The sequence below is a fragment of the Emys orbicularis genome, chromosome 5 (genome assembly GCF_028017835.1).
Source record: "Emys orbicularis isolate rEmyOrb1 chromosome 5, rEmyOrb1.hap1, whole genome shotgun sequence".
Taxonomy (NCBI): Eukaryota; Metazoa; Chordata; order Testudines; family Emydidae; genus Emys; species Emys orbicularis.
Window position 1 is genome coordinate 140285089 of NC_088687.1, and position 21117 is coordinate 140306205.

The following is a 21117-nucleotide window of genomic DNA, read 5'->3' on the forward strand; positions in this document are numbered from 1 at the left end:
AGGCATGGCCGTTAAAGTTTTATCTGGGGAGGAACAATGTACCACATTGGCATGTCCGGTCTCAACATTTGTCTGGCTGACAGAGAACATATCAGAAGAAAGTTTATCCTCCTTTTCCAACAAAGTACCATGGTCTTTGAGCAAAAGGGTTCGTAGGCTATGAACTGGACCTTCTGAGCTATCTGCAAATGGAACCTGGCTGTACAGATTCATCTTTCCCTGCTGATGAGGACTCATGGAAAAAGGTTGATAAAACATATTTACTTCTTGATCAAATTTCATATCATGATCAACCCCAGAAAATCTGGCACTATGTCTGCCCAACCCAAGAGTATTGTGAGTGGAAGATTCAGCTTCCTCAATTCTATCTGCAACTAGGGTAAGTCCTTGGTCAGTGTATGTGGTTTTAGAACCTTGACCTGATAAAATGTCTTTTTCTTGAAAAGTTCCAAGTTTGCCAACAGCAATGGGCACATGCTGAAACCTGTCTTTATCTGCACTAAACTTAAAATCATTATCAAGTGAGTGAGTGGCTGTTGGGCTTGATGAAGGACATGATTTAGGACTTTCCACTTGTTGCTTGCCAGGTCTTCGCTCTTTAGCACTAACAGATCCAATTTCAAAAGGCATTATACCATGAAGAGTATCTTCACTGAGACTGGCACTAAGGACAGTGGAAGCTACAGGAGACTGGGAACGTTTACGGGATGCAAAAGTGATGGAAGTAATCTGCTTGGCAACTTCTACAGAAGGTTTTTCTGTAGACAGCTTCTTCTGAGATGAAAGAATCACGTCCTCTTCTGTTGGTGCACTGGAAGCATCCACCAATCCCATCGAACATTTGTCCATATCTTTACACAAGGGTGTGCGGAGCTCAATGCTAGCATCAAAGGGATTAGCTCTGAGCGTCTGCAGTTGATGGTGGATATGTTTTTGGATGGTATTCAAAGCTTTAAACTGTGCATCATCTAGTGGTGAAGAATCAGCAGGGTCACTTCTATATATTGGTGTGACCTGTCTTGTGTTTAACTCTAGAGACTCATTAAGTTTGAAATCTTGTGTCTGGCTGTCAATTTGCAACTGTTTGCCAACTGGAGATTTGAAGTGTCCTGTGTTCTGCCTCTGACTATGGCTGTGACTCGATGTAGCCTCTGCACTGTTTCCCCGTGGATCCTGTAAATGCAAAAAAAAACAGATTCTTGGGAAAAAAAATAAGTTGTGCAATAAGAATTTAACAATTCAAGTAAGGACTAAAGTTGATAACCCTATTTTTGCCATCACACAGAAAATACACACATTCTGGAACACAACTGCTAATATGACTGTAAACATAACAAGACTGGCCTTCATGTATGCCAGAAAAGCAGTCAGTTCAGTTTCAATGCCACAATATACAACACCACCACTGTAATTTACCTTTCTGATAGTATTCTTCAGGGTTTGGTTTTATTGTAATAAAATAGACAATATATAGATTTTCTTGAGATAGAGAGGAGTGCTCTCCCACTTCCCTACCCCACCAGCTGTTTGTTTCATCCATTCTTTCCCATCTTCTTATAAATCTAGATTATAAAGTGTTTGGAACAGAGACGGTCTTCTTACTTCTCATTTGTACTGTGTCTAGCACAGCAGGACTCAGATCCCCAACTGGGGCCTCTAGACATTAAGAAATAACAAATATTGATATGGTTAGGCCACTAGCTACTTAGAACCTGACTGGATACTATGGGACACTACTGCTGTCAGACATTTTGCCATGCCATAGCTGTCACTTTAAGAAATAAAACTGGGCACATAAAAATTCTCCCTTGTTCCACTCCAACAGAGTTTAAGAAGCCAAGTGGATGATTTAGTTGGGGATTGGTACTGCTTTGAGCAGGGGGTTGGAGTAGATGACCTCCTGAGGTCCCTTCCAACCCGGATATTCTATGATTCTAAGTGCACGTATGCTTCACACACAAATCAAAGAAAGCTTCAATTACTGATAAAAGCAAAGCAAAAAGCTGTTCTTTAAACTGATACATGAGAAAAGTCTTCAATTAAAGTTTGGTGATTTTAATTCTCACATTCAGTAGTTCTCTTTTTTCCCCACTAGGAAACAAATCTTTCCAACAGCAATCTAAGCGTTAGATCTGCAATAGTGCTCTTTCTGCAAGCCAATGTCATACTGACAAGAAAATTAAAATAGAATTCAAAAAAATATCCAGTGCTTAAAAAGCCACTATTAATTAGCAATAACTTTTCACTCTCCAGACATACATCATCTTTTTCCTATTAAAATATGCTTGTATTCCATAGGAACATTCTTTTGTTTTACAAAAACTGGTAAAACTGCTTGCAACTGTACTGAAGTAAGGGTGGAGGGGTAGGGGAGAAATCTTTAGATTTCTAAAACCAGACCAGTTACTTACCAGTAAAGCCACCAGCTAGAAATCTCAGCCAGCTTTTTTAATGTTTTCAATCATGTATAAAAGTTAATGTTAATTGTGATAATGATCCTACACTTATAGAACACCTTTAATCCCAAAGCACTTTACAAATGTAAAATTAACATTGAAACTATACACAGGAATTACTTAATCCACCACTGAAACACAGGTATCTCTGGTATGAAATGTGCATCTGCACAATAATTTAGGACAGATAAATAAAAACAGACTTGCCTTGGCAGGTGAATAAAGCAAAAACTAAATAAAACATGGTATAGCCCATCAATTAATCAGAAAATAAGTGTTGCCCTACTTTCTGATGATTCCTTCTCCTGGTCACATGATGTTCAGTTTGTCGGATCTCTTGTCTTTCATCTATTGGCGTGCTATCTTGCTAACATGGGCAGCTGAAGTAAATGGCAAAACTCCCATCAATTTAAATGGCTGGAGTTTGCCCTTCAATTATAAACTCCTTTGGGTACAGACTATATCTTCCTCTATATTCAGCTCTTTAATTGCTAAACAACAAACTGAAGCTTGGTGTCTCTGCACAGTCTTTTGCGGACAGTTCCATACCAACAAGTACACTATATGCTGACACAGATCTGAAAAGTACTTTAGCCAGCTCTGGTTACTGTGCCAAATTTGTTTGCTGTAATGCAGAACTAAATAATGAACATACAAGTATGCCGATATAAGGTTTGAACATACCAGGCTCTCTGCTCTCTTTCAAGCTTTCATGATAAATGACGGACATTTTAAGGTGTTACATTTACACCTATATTGTAGTGAACGTATGTGCAGACTTACCAAGGATAATAACCACTCAAAAAAAGGCTTTTTGATTTTAAATGCATCTCTTGCAGGTTTGTTGATTTGTTTTGTTTAATAGAAGAGAATAAAAGCTAGGTTCCCAAGAATATCCTTATTAAGAAAGGAACACCAAACACAAACAGTTTTTCTCTGCAGCAGCGTACCTGATAGATATAACAGGTGGCATCTTTAAAAGAAAAACTGGAAATAAAATACACCTCTATAGAGCAGATCACACTGCAAACAAGTCGATAGGTAAGTAAACAAACACCAGACTCCCAGATGCATGCAGAAAATTCTCAATTAGCAGTCTAAAATTCCGTGTCAAAGGGGTATGCTAACTAAAGAGAGGCCACACTGTTTAACCCCATTGCAGACAGCACTGAGATGCATCAATCACACTCCACACAACATGCTAGAAAACCGCTCTCTCTTACATCACTTCATCCCATCATCTTTAGTTACAAATTAGCGTCAGAAGCAGTGCCATTATCACCACATACTGGAAATAGACAAGAAACATTTTTGATCAGCAAATTTTACATCAATCTCATTAGAGCCCATATTTGCGCCATAAAACCTTAATCCCTGTCCAATTTCTTTAGAAATAGATAATTTAATTGACAAGGACAAAAGTGTATTATTTTTAAGATACCAGTATTTGCATTCCTTTAATTTAGATTCATTCAAAATTGACAGACTTTCCACTGATGCCATGAAGAGCTAACGTGAAACAAATTATATTGATCTGGACAAAGTTTAGATAGTCCTGGTTTGGCCTAGAAAATCTATGTAGTTTGTTAATTTATCTTCTGATCTGTACAACTGGGGAAAATGTAATCTTACATTTCATTAGTAGAAGGCCATGTGGATGTCTAAACAAGTACTCCTCCAACAGCTAGAGTAAAGGAATGAGCAAATAAAGTCTGCCACAGTAGAACTGGAAATGGTCTTGTGTAAACCATGAATTAAATAGATAATCCTGGACAATTTGTTTGACGTCCAAAATGTCATTGGAAATGAAATACTTTGATCATTTGATCAAGTAAACCTTCAAGATAAGCATTAGGTTCATTCTTCCAAACCATGCTTTTGAGGCGTTATCTATGCTAGAAAAGTACAAGCAATTAACTAAACTTGATTTAAAAGTCAGCCAAGTTAAACTGATAAAAAGCCCTAACAGATACATTTAAATCAGTTTAACCTTTACCTACATCAATTTAGCTTCAGTCAGTAACTTACCAAGACTAAACCAACTTAAGCAAGGAATACATCGATTTAAGTGGGTCATATTAAAAGGGTTTACACAAGTTTAACTAGAGAAATTTAAAAATCTGTTTAGTTAAACTGGTGCACTTTTCTAGAAGAGAGAAGGTCTTAGACTCCCAACTCCCCCCTTGAACAGGAATGCCAGGGTTCTGCTACAGCTCCAGGCACCAAAAATCCATATGAACCATTTTAAATTTCCTCTTACTGCCCTTAATAAAAATGCAATTATAAGGCGGCATGTCTGGACAGGTTTTTCCTACACAGCAAATCATCTTACCTATCAGAAAAATTAATCAAGTTAACCACAGTAAGTTTTTGCTGTTATTTTTAACTGACTAATCAAAGACAAAATGTAAGAATATGTTAGAGTGCATGCATGCTTTTCCAATGAATAAATAAAAGATAATGTGAACTAATTCAGCCCAAAATTTATCCTGCTCTCTTCATTTACAAAATGTATAATCAAATATAAATACAAATAGTTTTATTAAATCTTTTCATAGAAGTATTTTAAATTAACTAAGGTTTTTTATCTCCAATTTAGAGAACATCTTGCAGTACTGTGAAGCCAAACATATGCTAGAGCACGAGAGCATGAGAACCAGAAATAAACTGACCGGCAGTATAGTTTCATCGCCCAAATTAAGCAAAATGAAAAAAAGTAATGGTGAAAAACAGGCACTCAGATACTATGGTGATTAACACAGTACTACAACAAACAAGCTCAAACACAGATCACATTTTTAAAATTTTCCATTTGAGTAATTTGAAGTGCTGGTAGTAACAAATAAACGGGTTTTTTAATGTTATGTTAACGATATTCATTTAAAAATACATTAAAGCACCATGACTGCCCAACTTAAACTAGTAAAGGCAAAAAAATAGTTAAAAGCAGAAGTGCATAAACTCTTCCCCACTGTGCCTAAGTATCCAAAAATCTGAGCAGTGAGTAAACTTACATACCATACCAAACCTAACCTCAGAGGGTTGAGTTTATGGAGAGCAAAATTTCAATTTATTCCACAACCCAGAATTTCCACCTTATCTCTAAATGCCCTGGAATTTGCTTGTTTTAAATGCCCAAAGGGAGCTTTTGCCCAAGTAAGGACAGCAGGATTGGGTCCTAAACAAAATGCATATTCCTATAGCATACACAAACAAACGCCATAAAAATCCATATAAAATTTAATGTGTTCCAAACTATCTTTGTAAAGGAAACAGCCACTTTTCAAAGCTAAATCTCGACGATTGTGTATTTCGAAAAACAAAGGAGATGTAAGCCCTTTGCTGAATCTGGGCCTAAGTACATGCTTAAGTCCCACAGAAGACAACGACACTTAAGAACATGCTTAAGTGCTTTACAGAATCAGGACCTTAAATCACATTTTCATAAGTGTCTTTCAAACCTTTTTAATGGTGACAAATTTTGAAAACTGTTTCAGAAACTCTTTTAGTATAAATCTAAAACTGCTAGATTGATTTTTTTAAATTATAAAATAATCTCTCACACTATAAACCGGATTGTGGGTGCACAAGGCTAGTGTGACCCAGGAACGCCATAGTGCCAGCTGGCAGAGGACACAGGGGTTGCACAGGGTTTCAGAGAGATCCCCTGGGTCAGATATATGTGTAATAGTTCACCAAAGGGTGGCGTGTGAGGTATCTAGTGAGAGCCAAGAGCCCACTGGTCATCATAATCATTGTGAAATGTATGCATGGATAATATTTAAGGAATTATGTAGGTATACTAAAAAGTATGTTCTTAAAGTCCAGGAGTTAAGGCAGGTCCCTAGGAGGTGACATACCTCCTCTCTGAAAGGAACATGTCCCAGGTAACAGACACCTTTGTCTGTCTGGCCACAAGAGTATTGTGTATTGCATACCTCACAAGGGATGCTTATTTGCATACTGAGCCAGATAACAGTAAAAAAAAAAAATCTACAAGAGAACATCTATGGGGGTGATGGGAACCAGCAGGAGTGTCCTGTTTATGACTAAGCTCAAAGGATTAGCCTGATATATCAGGATGCAAAGAAACACTCAGGACCCTTCACTGCGGAGGCATGCTGACAGCGTGTTGCATCTCATGAAAGGGGGTCACCACAGCCAGCCTGGCTGTAAAGCGCTGGTGAGCAATATTTTATTAGACATGAGAATATCTAGTTAATTAAGGCTAGGTTCTAGAATGCATGTTATGATTTTATTTTATACGTAACCATTTGTTTCCATTACTTCTACTTACTAATCCTTCAATCTCTGTGCTTTGTTAAATAAACTTCATACTTGGTTTCTCTATAAACATAAAAGTGCGGTGTTTTAAGGGGAGGGGTGGTCTGTGGTGGAAGTGATGAGCTGAGGTGTACCGTATCAGAGGGGTAGCCGTGTTAGTCTAGATCTACAAAAACAACGAGGAGTCCGGTGGCACCTTAAAGACTAACAGATTTAGTCCGGCATAAGCTTTCATGGGTAAAAAACCCACCATGCATCTGAAGAAATGGGTTTTTTACCCATGAAAGCTTATGCCGAACTAAATCTGTTAGTCTTTAAGGTGCCACCGGACTCCTCGTTGTTTTTGAGGTGTACTGTTTCTTTGGAAGTAGAGGATCTGTGAATACTGTGAGTGTCCCGTGGAACAGATGCTGGAATCTCCAGGGAGACTCTTGGAGATTGGGGCGTGCCTATTGCTAACCTGTAGAGAGACAGCAGGGCCTGCGTACATCTAGAGGGGAGTGTTTGTGTTGCCTGTGGCCGATGGGGCTGAGGTGCTGACCCCCAGCAGGCAGAGACATGGCTTCATCATGCTAAGGGCAGGTGGTAGTGAGGTGCCTCAATTCTGGCTACCTCTGGGAAGCATCACAGTGAGGGAGTCGCAGGATCTACACCCTGTTTGCTGTTTAGCTAAAGGTCACACTCCAGGCACATATGTCAGATTATATAAATACTAAGAAGGTTGGAAACAGGTAAAGAAAAAGGTTATAGATTGTTATTTTCCATTTGTTTATTTTGGGTAAGGGAAATAGAACAAAGGAAAGGACATGATGAGTAAGCCAGAGACATATGCTAAACATACCAATTCGCAGATGGAAAAACTCTTTGCAGACCATGGCTTGGAAACTACAGGAAAAACAGGACAGGGGATGAGAGCTTTACTCATGGAATATGATAAGCATCAGGTAGAACTGTTTAATCCATTGAAAGTGTCTGATCTTGAGCAGGGTGCAGGCTCAGGAAACTAGCCTAGCACAGTTCCCAATTGGGCAGAAGCCTCAAAGTTAGAGTTGGCCAGAACAGAGCTCCAAAAACTGGAAATAGCAGAGAGGGGTAGAGAGCAGGAAGCAAAGGAGAGAGAGCACAGGAAAGGGAGATACTAGCAGAGAAGAAGTAGCGGAAGGCAGAGAAAGTAGCACCAGAGGAGGCCTGTCAGAGACTACTAGAACTGGAAGACGGGAAGCACAGTGCCCGAGAAAAGCAGAGAAGCAACAGCGGGTAGCAGATAATCTAAGGCAGGTAGCAGCTGCCCAAGAAAGGGAGATGGAAAGGCAGCACAAGTTTAAAAAGCTGTAAATACAAGGACAGAACCCTCAGCCCACAGTTACTCCTCCCAAGGGATCACACAGCTGGGAGAGACTGTGCCTGAACAACAGGGAGACGGATAGCATTGAAGACTATTGAACTGCCTTCAAAAGGATACACAGGATACACAAAATCCCTGATGACCTCACAGAATGACCATCTTACTTCCCAAACTGACTGGTAAAGCCTTAAAAGTGGTTAATGATATAATGATGTAAATGAAACTATGCTGTACAATCTGTTTAAGGGCCTTGTGTTTAAAAAGTTTTCAAATTACTGCAGAGGCATATCTCCTAAAGTTTACAAACATCAACCATTTGATAAATTAAATCACAGGGAATGTGTTTCATAAATGGGTGATTATTTGAGAAAATGTATAAAAAGGGACAAACTAATCACAAATTGGTAGATCTATTTGCTCAGGAACAGTTATTTGAAATCTGCTCTGATGAGATGAGGGCAGCAGAATGGGAAAAATCCCCAACAACTGTGGAAGAGGTAGCCAGAGCAGCCGACTTTTGCATACAAGACCATTCACAGAGCACAGGTCCCAAAGGGAAGGCCAAAAGCCTGGCATAAAAGGGGGTCCCTAGTTTGTTCAAGGTGAAAAGGAGGGAGGAGAGGGCACTAAACACACATCACCCCACCACGGGTTCCCTCCTGGTAGCCCTAATTATTGGACCCCAGCCCAAGATGCTGGCCCAAGAAAGTGCTTCTTATGTGGGTCCCTTGAACACAAGAAGAAACAATGCCCCAAGGTTTGGGAGTCCAAAGACAATGCCCAGTCCATGCAGGTTAATGAGGCTACCCTCGAGTCAGAGACGTCAGTGGTCTCAGAGGAGGTTCTAGTTAATTTTATCTGATCTGACCTCCTGGTGGTAGACAATGAATTCATTAAAGAGGACAAAGCAAACAGTAAAGTGTGCCAGGGTGGAGACACTGGTGGCCAGATGGCTCTAGTCAGGAGGGATGTGATTAAGGAGGATGATATGCCCCCAAGGGAGGAGATAAAACTCCTTGCCTTAGGGCAATTTAGAACCACGGTGCCTTTAGCTTGCATTGAATTAGAGTGGGAAGGCTTACAAGGTACTTTGACTATGGGGGTTCTTAAAATTTTACCAGCTGATTTATTGGTGGGAAATGACACACTATCACTACCCAAAGCTGTTAATATTGTGACTCATAGCAAGACGAATATGTCCTTAAGTTTCCAAAGGTAAGCCTAAGGAAGAATAGGTAGCTGAGAGGAGAGAGGAGTCTTCCACACCTTTATTAGCAGAAAGTATCTATGTCTCTCCAGGGGAGGGGAGGCAGGAGTCACTCTCCCCCTTGCCTAAAACATCTCTCTGTGCAAGAAAAAACCACATGGAGTTTGCTGCAGAACAAAGTGCAGACACCTCCATGGAGAGCATAAGGGAGGCCATGCTCAGTAATGCCTCAGAAAAAGAGAACAAGGTGAGGTTCTTTATAGAAGAGGGGAGGATTTATAGGGAGGTCGCAGTGGGCAAAGACCAGCAGTTTGTAGGGCTCTCCAGGACAACTGATCATGCCTTCAAAGCATCATGTGAAGTCAATGCTACTAGCTCACGACTACCCGTTCGCAGGTCACTTGGGAATGGAGAGGACATATGAAAGGCAAAAGAAAAATTTCTATTTGCCCAATATTCAAAATGAGATAAGGAATACTGCAAGACTTATGTCAAAGTGGAGAAAGCCTGTTGGTCTCTGCAAGGCTCCTGTGCATCCTTTACCAGTGATCAAAGCAGCATTTCTCAGAGTCACTATGGATATCATAGAGCCCAAACCCAAGCCAACCCATAATGGAAAAAGATTGATATCAGTGGTGGTTGATTTTGCCACCAGGTATCCAGAAGCAGTTGCTCTGTCTAATATGGAAGCTGAAACAGCAAGAATAATTAATCACTGGAACAATTTACCAAGGGTCATGGTGGATTCTCCGTCACTGACAATTTTAAAATCAGGATTAGATGTTTTTCGAAAAGATATGTTCTAGGAATTATTTTGGTGAAGGTCTATTGCCTGCATTATACAGGTCAGACTAGATGATCATAATGGTCCTTTCTGGCTTTAGAATCTATGAACAGCTGCTGAAGCTCTGTTCTTCATATTCAGCAGGGTGGGTTTCCCAAAACAGATCTTATCAGATCAGGCATTACATTTCATGTCCCAGCTATTTGGTGAATTATGGAGGGGTAAAACAGCTGACATCTGCCCCATATCGCCCAGAAACAAATTGTTTAGTTGAGAGGTTCAACAGGACCCTAAAATTTATGCTGAGAATGTATGTAAACAAAAGGGCAAGTGACTGGGATACAATGTTACCCTGTTTGCTTACCAGAAGGTACCCCAAGAATCCACAGCATTCACCCTGTGACAATGCACTCCATAATGCTTTATAAAAATATGCTAATGAGTGTGAATATAATGTAATTGGAACATTCTTCATGCAAAAGGTCTCTTATAATCTACTGAGTGTGTTCATCCTATTTGTATGTATGTATCATTCTTGCATCTAAAACTAGAAATATGAAGTATTACTCTGAAGTCCCATTGTAATTATGCAAAGTGTGGGCCATTAATGGTGGCTTGGAATCTTGATGGCTCCCATCAACTAGGACAACTGGTTGTGAATGACTCTGTTTACTTGCAAAACTTCCTGGGTACGTGCAGGCCAGCACTGGAAGAATGAAGGCTGGGGTCTCACAGGACATGTGAACATGTCACATGACACTGTAATCCATCTTTAACCTGGTGCTTTTTCATTTAGAAGGAGGGGTGAGAACCCAGAGAGAGACAAAGGATTCCCGCCTTGTGCCAAAGCTATAAAAGGGGGTGGAACAGAACAAAGGGGTCCCAGTCATGTGGAATCCCCTGCTTTTCACCTAAGATGCCTGCTGGAACTAACAAGGTCTGTACCAGGGGAAAGGATTGGGCCCAAACTAGGAAGAAGTCTAGTCTGTGAAAGAAGCTTATTGGAACATCTCTGAGGGTGAGATTTACCTGTATTCAGTTTCTTAATGCATTAGGCTTAGATTTGCGTGTTTTGTTTTATTTTGCTTGGTAACTTTACTTTGTTCTGTCTGTTATTACTTGGAACCACTTAAATCCTAATTTTTATACTTAATAAAGTCACTTTTGTTTATTAATTAACCCAGAGAAAGTGATTAATACCTGGGGGAGCAAACAGTTGGGCATCTCTCTCTATCAGTGTTATAGAGGGCAGACAATTTATGAGTTTACCCCATATAAGCTTTATACAGAGTAAAACGGATTCATTTGGTGTTTGGATCCCATTGGGAGCTGGGTGTCTGGGTGCTGGAGACAGGAGTACTTGCTAAGCTGTTTTCAGTTAAATCTGCAGCTTTGGGGGCCTGGTTCAGACCCTGGGTCCGTGTTGCAGCAGGCTAGTATGCCTGGCTCAACAAGGCAGGGTTCTGGAGTTCCAAGCTGGCAGGGAAAACGGGCTCAGAGGTAATTTCAGCACATCAGGTGACAGTCCCAAGGAGGTCTCTGTGACCGAACCTGTCACATGCCCCATTTGACCTCCAGTGTGGGAGAAATGTCAGAGGTGCTCTGGGTCTCATTAGAGACTCCTAGGAAGGTAGCACGGAAACAGAAGGGGAACTGGTGGCTCAGTATGTGCAATGGTTATGGGAAGATTTAAAATCCATGAAGGGGATAGTGCAACAAAACCTCACACAAAGACAAGCAGCTCAGAAAGAATTCTACGATCGCAATACCTGTGATCAATCATTTCATGTGGGGGATTTGGTACTGGTGTTACTCCTTGTAATAAAGTACACATTGCAGAACTTGAGGTGGTATAAAGGGTTAAAGATGTTACTTAAAACGTATAAAGGGCCCAAAGCAGGGTTGCACCTCAAACTGTGCATATAAACCAGTTAAATGTGTATCACAAACATGAAGCCATTGTAAACAGGATATGCAGTGTAGAGGAGGACTTTAAGACAGCTCCTCTTATTGATTTGGTGACTGAAAGCCATAGTGACACCGCACTAGAGAGCACTGATCTATATAAAGGGTTAACCTGGACTGAAAAAAAATCAAGAGATTAAGGCTGTGCAGCAAAGTCACCAGCAGGTATTTTCCAGCAGGCCAGGCCTGACTCACAAAATGGTTCCATATGATTAACACTGTAGGAGCACAGCCTGCGGTCAGCGGAGCATACCGGATGATTGGTAAAATGCAGGAGCAGGTAAGTAAGGAGATAGCAAGCATGCTGGAAACGGGAATAATGGCAGAATCAAACAATCCCTGGACATCTCCAGTTGTTATGGTTCCCAAAAATAAATGGGTCTAAGATTTTTGTTGGCTATAGAAAGCTTCATGCTATCACTGTTCCTGATGCATACTCTAGGCCCAGAATCAATGACATGCTAGGTTTCAGAGTAGCAGCCGTGTTAGTCTGTATCCGCAAAAATAACAGGAGTACTTGTGGCACCTTAGAGACTAACAAATTTATTAGAGCATAAGCTTTCGTGGGCTACAACCCACTTCTTCGGATGCATATAGAGTGAACCATATATTGAGGAGATATATATACACACACATACAGAGAGCATGAACAGGTGGGAGTTGTCTTACCAACTCTGAGAGGCCAATTAAGTAAGAGAAAAAAATCTTTTGAAGTGATAATCAAGATGGCTCAGTACAGACAGTTTGATAAGAAGCAAGTGTGAAAATACTTACAAGGGGAGATAGATTCAATGTTTGTAATGGCTCAGCCACTCCCAATCCCTATTTAGCCCTGAGTTGATTGTGTCTAGTTTGCATATCACTCTAGCAGGGCAAAGTTCCTGAACACCATGGATTTAACAAAAGGGTACTGTAATATTCCCTTAGACCGTGAAGAGCAGAAAAAAAAAAGAAAAAAAAAACGCCTCCATGACTGATTCTGAACTTAAAGAGTCCCAAGTGTTGCCCTTTGGTTTAATTAACGCAGGAGCTACATTTCAGAGGCTTGTTAACCAGATGTTAGCTAGGTCCAGGATTTTGCTTTAGCCTACATAGATGACATCGCCATCTTCTGGACAGATCATAAAAACCACTTGGGATTGTCCTGAAGAAGGTCAAAGATGCAAATCTTACAGTCAAAATGTAACATAGGAACAGCCAAAGTCCCTTACCTAGGTCACTGCGTAGGATGGGGCCAAATTTGCCAGAATCTGTTGAAAGTGGAATCCATTGTTGTGACATTTCCCAGGGTATCCAGGATTGTGAGGCACCTTGCTACCACCTGCCCTCAGCGTGAGGAAGCCTTGTTTGTGCCTACTGGAGATCAGCTCCCTAACTCCATCAGCCACGGGCAACACATATACTCCACTCTCAATATATGCAGGCTCCAATATCCCTCTGCAGGTTAGCGATAGGCACACTCCAATCCCCGAGCATCTTCCCTGGAGCATCCAGACCCTGCTCCACTGGACATTCACAGTATTCAGATTCACTGCTTCCAAAGAAGCAGTACACTCCAGCTTACCAGCTTCATGTCAGATCACTGCTCCATTTTACACACAGCACTTAGATATGTTTATAGTGAAAACAAGCAAAAGTTTATTTAAAAAATGGAGATATCCCATCTCCTAGAACTGGAAGGGACCTTGAAAGGTCATCGAGTCCAGCCCCCTGCTTTCACTAGCAGGACCAAGTACTGATTTTGCCCCATATCCCTAAGTGGCCCCCTCAAGGATTGAACTCACAACCCTGGGTTTAGCAGGCCAATGCTCAAACCACTGAGCTATCCCTCCCCTTAACAAAGAGAAGAGATTCAAATGATAGCAAATAAAAATATTGAAAACAAATGGTTACATATTAAAAAAAAATCATAACATGCATTCTATAACCTATACTTGTTTAACTAGATACTTTTATGTCGTATTAAGCAAACTTCACTCTAAAGTCCTTCCAACATTTTTCAGCCTGGCCTGGCTATGATCCTTTTTTCATGAGACAGAACATGCTTCCAGCTTGTCATGTAGGTAAAGAATACTAGGCATCTCTTTGAAACCCCAGATATATCAAAACAGTCTCTGATCTTCATTCATAAACTGGACACACTCCTGCAGAGTATTCCTTCCTGTAGATTTCACCATCTCTTGTGGATTTTGCAGTCTTGGTTAGCTGATGACTCCGTATGCAAACAGACATATCTTGTGCAACACACAACGACCACACAGAGACAAGCATCTACCTGAACAGATGCCTGAACAGAACCTGTCTGAGGCATGTCACCACTTGGCATTACATGTTCTTTTCCGACAGGAGGTAACAGACGCTTCTCTCTCTGTCTAGACACGAGAGTATTATATATTGTATGCCTCAAAAAAGGATGCCTATTTGCATACTGAGCCAGATACCAGTCAAAAGATTGTGAAATCTACAAGAGAAAATCTACAGGAAATAAAAAAAAAAAATCAGGGGGTGAGGGGGGAAATGATTTTAGTCATAAACAGGACACCCAAAGGATTAAGCTGGTATGTCAGGGAATGCAAAGAAACACAGGATCCTTCACCGAGGAGGCAAGCTGACAGCATATTTCATCTCATGAAAGAAGGGTCACAGCCAGCCTAGCTGTAAAGCACTGGTGAGCAATACTTTAGACATGAAAGTATCTTGTTAATTAAATCTAGGTTCTAGAATGCATGTTATAATTTTATTTCATATGTAGCCATTTGTTTCCAATACTACTTCTTGATAATACTTGAATCTCTGATTTGTTACATAAGCTTATATATGTTTACTGAGAAATAAAGTATAAGTGGTGTGTGTTAAGCAGAGCAGTGATCTGAGGTGTACCTGGTAAGCAGGGGTGTACTGTTTCTTTGGAAGCAGCCAATCTGTGAATACTGAGAGTGTCCAGTGGAACAGGGGCTGGACACTTGAGGGAGATGCTTGGAAGACTCGGGGGTTTGAAGTGGGCTAATCTGTAGAGAAGCAGTGGGGCCTTTGTAGACCTAGGCGGGAGTGCTCATGTTGCCCAGGGAGTTGGGGAGCTGACCCCAGAAGGCATGGGCAAGGCTTCCTCACTCTAAAGGCAGGTGGTAACAAGATGCCTCAAAACCCTGGGTACCCCCAGGAATCGTCACAGGAGCCAGCAACAATTGCAGTGCCTGCCTTTTCCTAAGCACAGAGACCGTTTCCTATTACCATCGCTTGGGGCACAAGCCACAGCAAAGTGTTTGGGAGGATGCAAGGCCATGGTCTCCCTTCTAGGGTCTCTCCCCGCCTTGGTCGCAGTTGGCTGCACATAATACTCTTAAAGGATAGTACAAGTATGTACAATCTCCCTGCATGCTGGGGAGCTCCAGGTTGCTTTATGACTCTCTGAGCTCTCCCTAGCACAGGGAAGCTCTGTACCATCCTCAACTCAGGGCCTTGCTTTTAAAGCACAATCTGGCCTAGCAAGAGACATTTTAGACAGTTTTAGCTATAGTGAAAATTTATTGCTGAATTGTAAACATCCACTTACAGAGCTTTGCAATGGGAATATTAATATAATGAAAGTAAATCTAGAAGAATAGAAGAATGTGCCTGTTCTATCTCTAGATATTTTATGCTTTCTAGGTTCCATATACCCTTTCTGCAAACCTTCAGTTTTTCCTATAATAACCATTATCCTTTTAAAGAACCTGTTTCTACTTCTCTTTCATAACCTTCTCTCTAGACTGGTTTCTCTGTTTCAAAACCAACCTGTATGAATTTCTCAGTGTAAAAAAGAGCAACAGTATTTCTGACAAAGTAGCAGAGGTTCAGAGTGCAGGGAAGAGGTGCCTACTTCCAGTACTGTCATTAGATGTATAGATCAAATGTACAGCTGTGCAAAAACAAAAACACACACACACACACACACACACACAAACAAACTGCAGCATTGTTGAATCCAGTGAGGAAACATCACTGCTCTAGAATTGCAAAAAGCAAAAAAAAATATAACCCTCCCCCCCCGCCCGAAATCTGCTATTTTCACCAACATTTTCACACTTAAAAACTGCTTGTAAATTGCTTGTGAACCCCCTTGCCCAGTCAGATTTACATCTTGGCAAGATGAGTCTGAAGAAAATATAAGAGGGAAATTCATTGCACATTCCCTCCCACAATAGGTTACTCATGACCTTATGGAGGCATGCATATATCCAGTGAGAACACTGTTAATATGAAATCTCGTAAATTTCACAAAGTAAGCTTTGAAAGTTGTAGGCATGACACCTGCCTGACTCTCCAGGACAATTTTTGTGGTTTACAATCACGCTGTCCTCATTTTTTTTTTTTTTTTTTTTTTAAACAAACTATTTCTCTCTCATCTGTTGCTGTATGAAGGATCCACATAAACAATAGGGGAAACTAATTGAATATAAGTGAAAGCACTGAAACTGATTGTACAGAGTGCAGCCAAATGCATAAAGTAAAAAGTACAGAAAATATTTGGTCTTTTGGATCTGTCAGTTACAGTAGTCTTAGGTGTTACTTGAAATACCAGATAAAAATTTTCGGAGAGAATTGTGATTTAACAAAAACAAAAAAACACTATATTGTTATTCTATGCCAGTGTTTTAGGCCACATTTTAGCAAAGCACTTTCTTACTTAAGTACTTTGCTGATTCAGTGCCTTGAAGAAATCAACCTAATACTTCTAGTTTTGGACTTACGTATGGTAGTAAACAGATCTTTTATCATCCATCCATTTGTCCCCTCTAATTATTTTGTACATCTGCACGATTCCCCTCTTGACCTTTAGTTTGAGGCACAGAGGACTCTTTCCTCTATATTTATGAGAAAGTCTGGAATTTTATTTCTTCCGTTTCTTCATACAAAGTTTATATCAAAATCAGAAAAACTTCAAGAGAGTTACCAGAAAAACAAGCTTTTCCAGGTTAATGTTCCCTGCATCATCCCCACTGTTAACAGTTAATGAACCATAAAACACACACAGATAATATTACCCAAGACATTCTTTAGTTTAAGACACAATCAATTATTTTTATATCAGCTGTGTGATTCCCCTCCCCCCCCACGGCTCCCTTTTCCACTGGAGATCTCAGGCCCAGGAACATTTATCAGAAAGCAGAATAAGGTAACTGTAGCTATGCCCCTTTATGGCCTATTGAAAGATGTGAGCTTTTTGGGGGAAGAGAGCAGGTGAGAGACAAGTCATCAGCACAGATTCAAATTAAAGTCTCTTGTGGTCACCTCAAAGGCTGTCTCCAATTTTGTCCCTCCCTACTTGTCATTTATTGTCCATTCCCATATCAACTCGGCCTCCTCCATTCTGCCAACAAGCAACCCTTACCAACCCATTTGTTAGCTTTTCTGACAAACATCTCCATACTTTCACCCATTCTGCCCTTTTTGCTTGCAAACTTTCCGTTAAATGATCCATCAAGATCTCGGACATGGAGGCAGCCACTCATAGTTCCAAGTTCCTCATGGAATGGCTAACACTAGTTCAGACAAACGCTGAAAACAAATAGAAATTCAAGGGCAGATTGGAGACAATATATTCTGTCAAGCTTACTCATAAATTCCAGTCAGGATGCAGTATACTGAAATATATGAATCAGAAATTTTCTGAACAGAATATACAGCAGTGACAGTTCAGTAAATGGCAAGTTATCATCAAATTTATCACAGTATTTCCTGTACATTTCAAGCTACATGGAGAATTACACTTCATTAAATGTCACCACCACTTATATGGTAAATCATCACTAGTGGTGAGATATCACTGTAAAATACACTGAGTCAGTGGATATAAGACAATCACCACACCAAAATAAAAAATCTGTATCATTTGTCCCCTTCCAAAATTTCCCCTAGATTAGATTTCTTATCTCCTTTATACCTTGGCTAACACAGATTTCCTGGCGCTCAGAAGCAGCTCCGTCTTGATCTCGTCTATTCTCTGCCTGTCCTCTTCATTCAGATCTGGCACAGAACCCTGAGGCTGGCTAGTCAGCTTCAGCTTCACCCAGGCTGTGAACATAAAACAGAGAGCCAATCCCTTTATGCTGCCATTTTAATTTACAGACAGAAGTGTGCTATACACTAATTATCAGGATTGGGTGGGAACGTACATTAGTATCAGAAATACCATACAATGACTAGGAATAGGACTAAATTTAAATGGACTATTATGACATCTTCTAATGACAGTAAGTGAGAACTTACCTGAATGATGCACTGTAAAGGTGCAGGTACTCTCTGAGCCCTCCCTTGCAACTTAATGTGGTGCTGCAAGTGGGCCCTACCTGTAATTTTCCCAAGTGGAGCAGCAATAGCTTCCACTTTAACAACCCAGGGCAAGGAGAAGCCAACACACATTAACTACATTTTAATAAGGCTTCAGCCCAGGTATCATTACATCAAACAGTTCTCAGTCCAGGAACCACCACAACAATAAATTCATCAAGCCCAGGTTCAGGGCTCCCAAACTCACAGTACACACCCAAGTCTCAGAATCAGGCCAAGTTTGTCTCCAGGCACCTCAGGGAGCAACTGCCACCCAGTGCAGCCTGCCTGGCTTCTTCACCCTTCTCCCCTCTTTCCCTCTAGCTCTGTTTATATAACTCAGCCTGTAGGCCAAGGCAGGGTCTTGTTATTTATCCCCAGGCTGCAGGCTCCTATCTATCCCTTTAAGGGACATCACCCTTTTCCCATACACTTTCACATGCACCCACTGCCTAAGCCTCATATCACAACCATCTCTAGATCCTGAATCAAGTAACATTTTCCTCCCAAATGTCTTAACCTAGGATACCAAGAATAGCTATCTACACAAACAGAAAACAGGCATATGAGATAGCTTCCTTTAAAGCTATACAGAATCAACAACCATGTTAAGAGTTCAAATCACAAGTTACATTGATTAAGCCCAATGGTCTAGTATCAACAATTTGGTGCTGTCTATGAATTATTTTGACACTTATGTATTCAAGGTTAATTACCTCAACGTCGAGAAAGAGAGGAAAGTCTCCTTTAACTTTAAACTACATGAAAAGTAACCTCAATAGCAAATGCATGACTATTTTCAACTGGTTTTGGAAGACCTTCCTCCTCTATAGGTTACTGATATGGCAGTTTTACCTGGCAAATTCAGTGTTTTACTTACATGGAGTTAATATATATTATTATTTTGGCATATAATTTTAAATCTACGTAATACTACAGTTTATTCTAAAATGGGACAGAGTCCAAAGCTATTAATCTGTAAGAAGACTGCAGGATCAACAACTCTGGACACAAGTCTCACGTACCCACAGGGCAGAGTTGATGCAAGCTTCCCCACATCATTGTGCCAGTATAACTCAATCCTGACCTGGAATGGCCTTTCTAGGTGTGAAAAAGTAATAGTCTTCATAGCCATTCAGTCTTTGGCCGCTCTGACCAGACAGTCAACCAAGGTGCCAATTAGTGCAAATTGTGGTAAGGATACCTGAATCTCAGAGGGTAAAGATTCGGTCACCATCACCAATGCCTAATTCAAAATGGTGACACCAAAATGGAAGGCTCCATATATCCCATTACCAATCTGCTGCATCCCAAAAGAATTTTTAAAGCAGCCTCTATTATATTCATCAAAGTAGGTTTCAGTGTTCTCATATCTTGCATAAAACCCCTCAAGTCAGTTTAGATAGTGATTTGCTTCTTACCACGAGCTTTTCTCTCCTCTTCCTCTGCACTTTTTAGTATTTGTGTTGCATGTAGCACAGGGGATTCATTTTTCAGAAGACTTTTGACACGGGCAGCCAGTGAATCTACACTGCTACTGTCATCGCTCTCTCGAATGCCATCTCCCTCTTTGCTGCCAGCCACACTAGTTTTAGTTTTAGCCAAGGCATACTGAAAATCCCCGAGGTCACTGGCGATGCTGCCTAAGGGCTCCATGGCAGAAGGATTCTGCAATTCTAAAACCCTTTCAATGCTTGATTCACTACTTGTATTACTCTTTGTAATAGCCATGAGAGCAGGCAGGTTTTTATCTACGGTTGCACTACTGCAACCCTCTGGTTCTGACCTCCCTATGGATTTTGCTACCCCACACGCTTCCATAGCTCCCTGCTGTGTTGGTCTAGTCATCTCTTCCACAATTTCTTCCTTAGTGGGTAAATCAATAGCAAGAGAGCTTTCCCATTTTAAACTGTGCCTGCGGGAATTCAGGGTCTTCATTAGTGAACTATCTTCTTGCATGCTTCTTCTGGTCAAGGACTCATCCCATGATAATATTCTCTGAAGTGCTGGACTGATGTCCTTTACTAATCTGGAATCTTCAGAACCATCCTTTTCAATTGGCACTGACGAAGAGTCGCTGACTTCTTGGAAAGGGGCAACGGAAGGGATAGGGTCAGGGACAGGGTCAAACTGAGTCAGAGCTATATTTTCTGCCTCTGCTAAAAGCTTCTGGATCTCTTTCAATGTGTTGGATCCAATGAAGGAATCATTTCCTTGATCCTTGTTTAAATCATTAACAGAGGCATCTACATTTGAAGACAGTAGTTCTCCACTGACATCCATTACATCTGCATCTCCAGCCAAAGGACTAGCGGACAACTTCTCTAGGCTGAGGCCAATATCCCTAGACTCAAATTTATCTATCAGCTTTTGAACATGTTTTGAAACAAGTGTGTGACCCTCTTCAAAGTCAGAGCCAGCTGGAACTGTATGCAGCATCTGGCTCAGTTCAACAGATTTTGAGACAGCTGAAGATTCTGAGCTGCCTTTGGTGGGGTGTGGGGCAGGTAGCTCCAAGTGATGGTAGGCAACACTGCATTGACTCATTGGTTTGTCTTTGGAAGATCTTGAGAGCTGAGGTGAGAGCTCAGTGGATAATGGAGTATCAGGGCCAGCATCTGAACCCATTGGTATAGACATGCTGAGTGTGGAACCACCAGAGTTAAAGCTTATCTGCGTAATGTCAATTGCAGACAGAGAACCTCCTACAAAAAAAAAAAAAGAAGAAGAAGATTAATTAAGGGTTATGGGAAACATTCACCTCAGT

At 40.8% G+C, this 21117-nt stretch overlaps 1 protein-coding gene across 1 annotated transcript in view; it reads right to left on the reverse strand.

Annotated features, from left to right (window-relative positions):
- Positions 1–20789, reverse strand: part of ALMS1 (ALMS1 centrosome and basal body associated protein) — a 67876-nt gene extending 47087 nt beyond the window's left edge. The window contains exons 1-3 of the mRNA XM_065405755.1: positions 19772–20789; positions 17965–18095; positions 685–909 (exon numbers count right to left, since the gene is read on the reverse strand). Coding sequence (XP_065261827.1) covers positions 685–909; positions 17965–18095; positions 19772–20789 — 1374 coding nt within the window. The remainder of the gene's footprint in view (positions 1–684; positions 910–17964; positions 18096–19771) is intronic.
- Between the last annotated feature and the right edge of the window lie 328 nt (positions 20790–21117).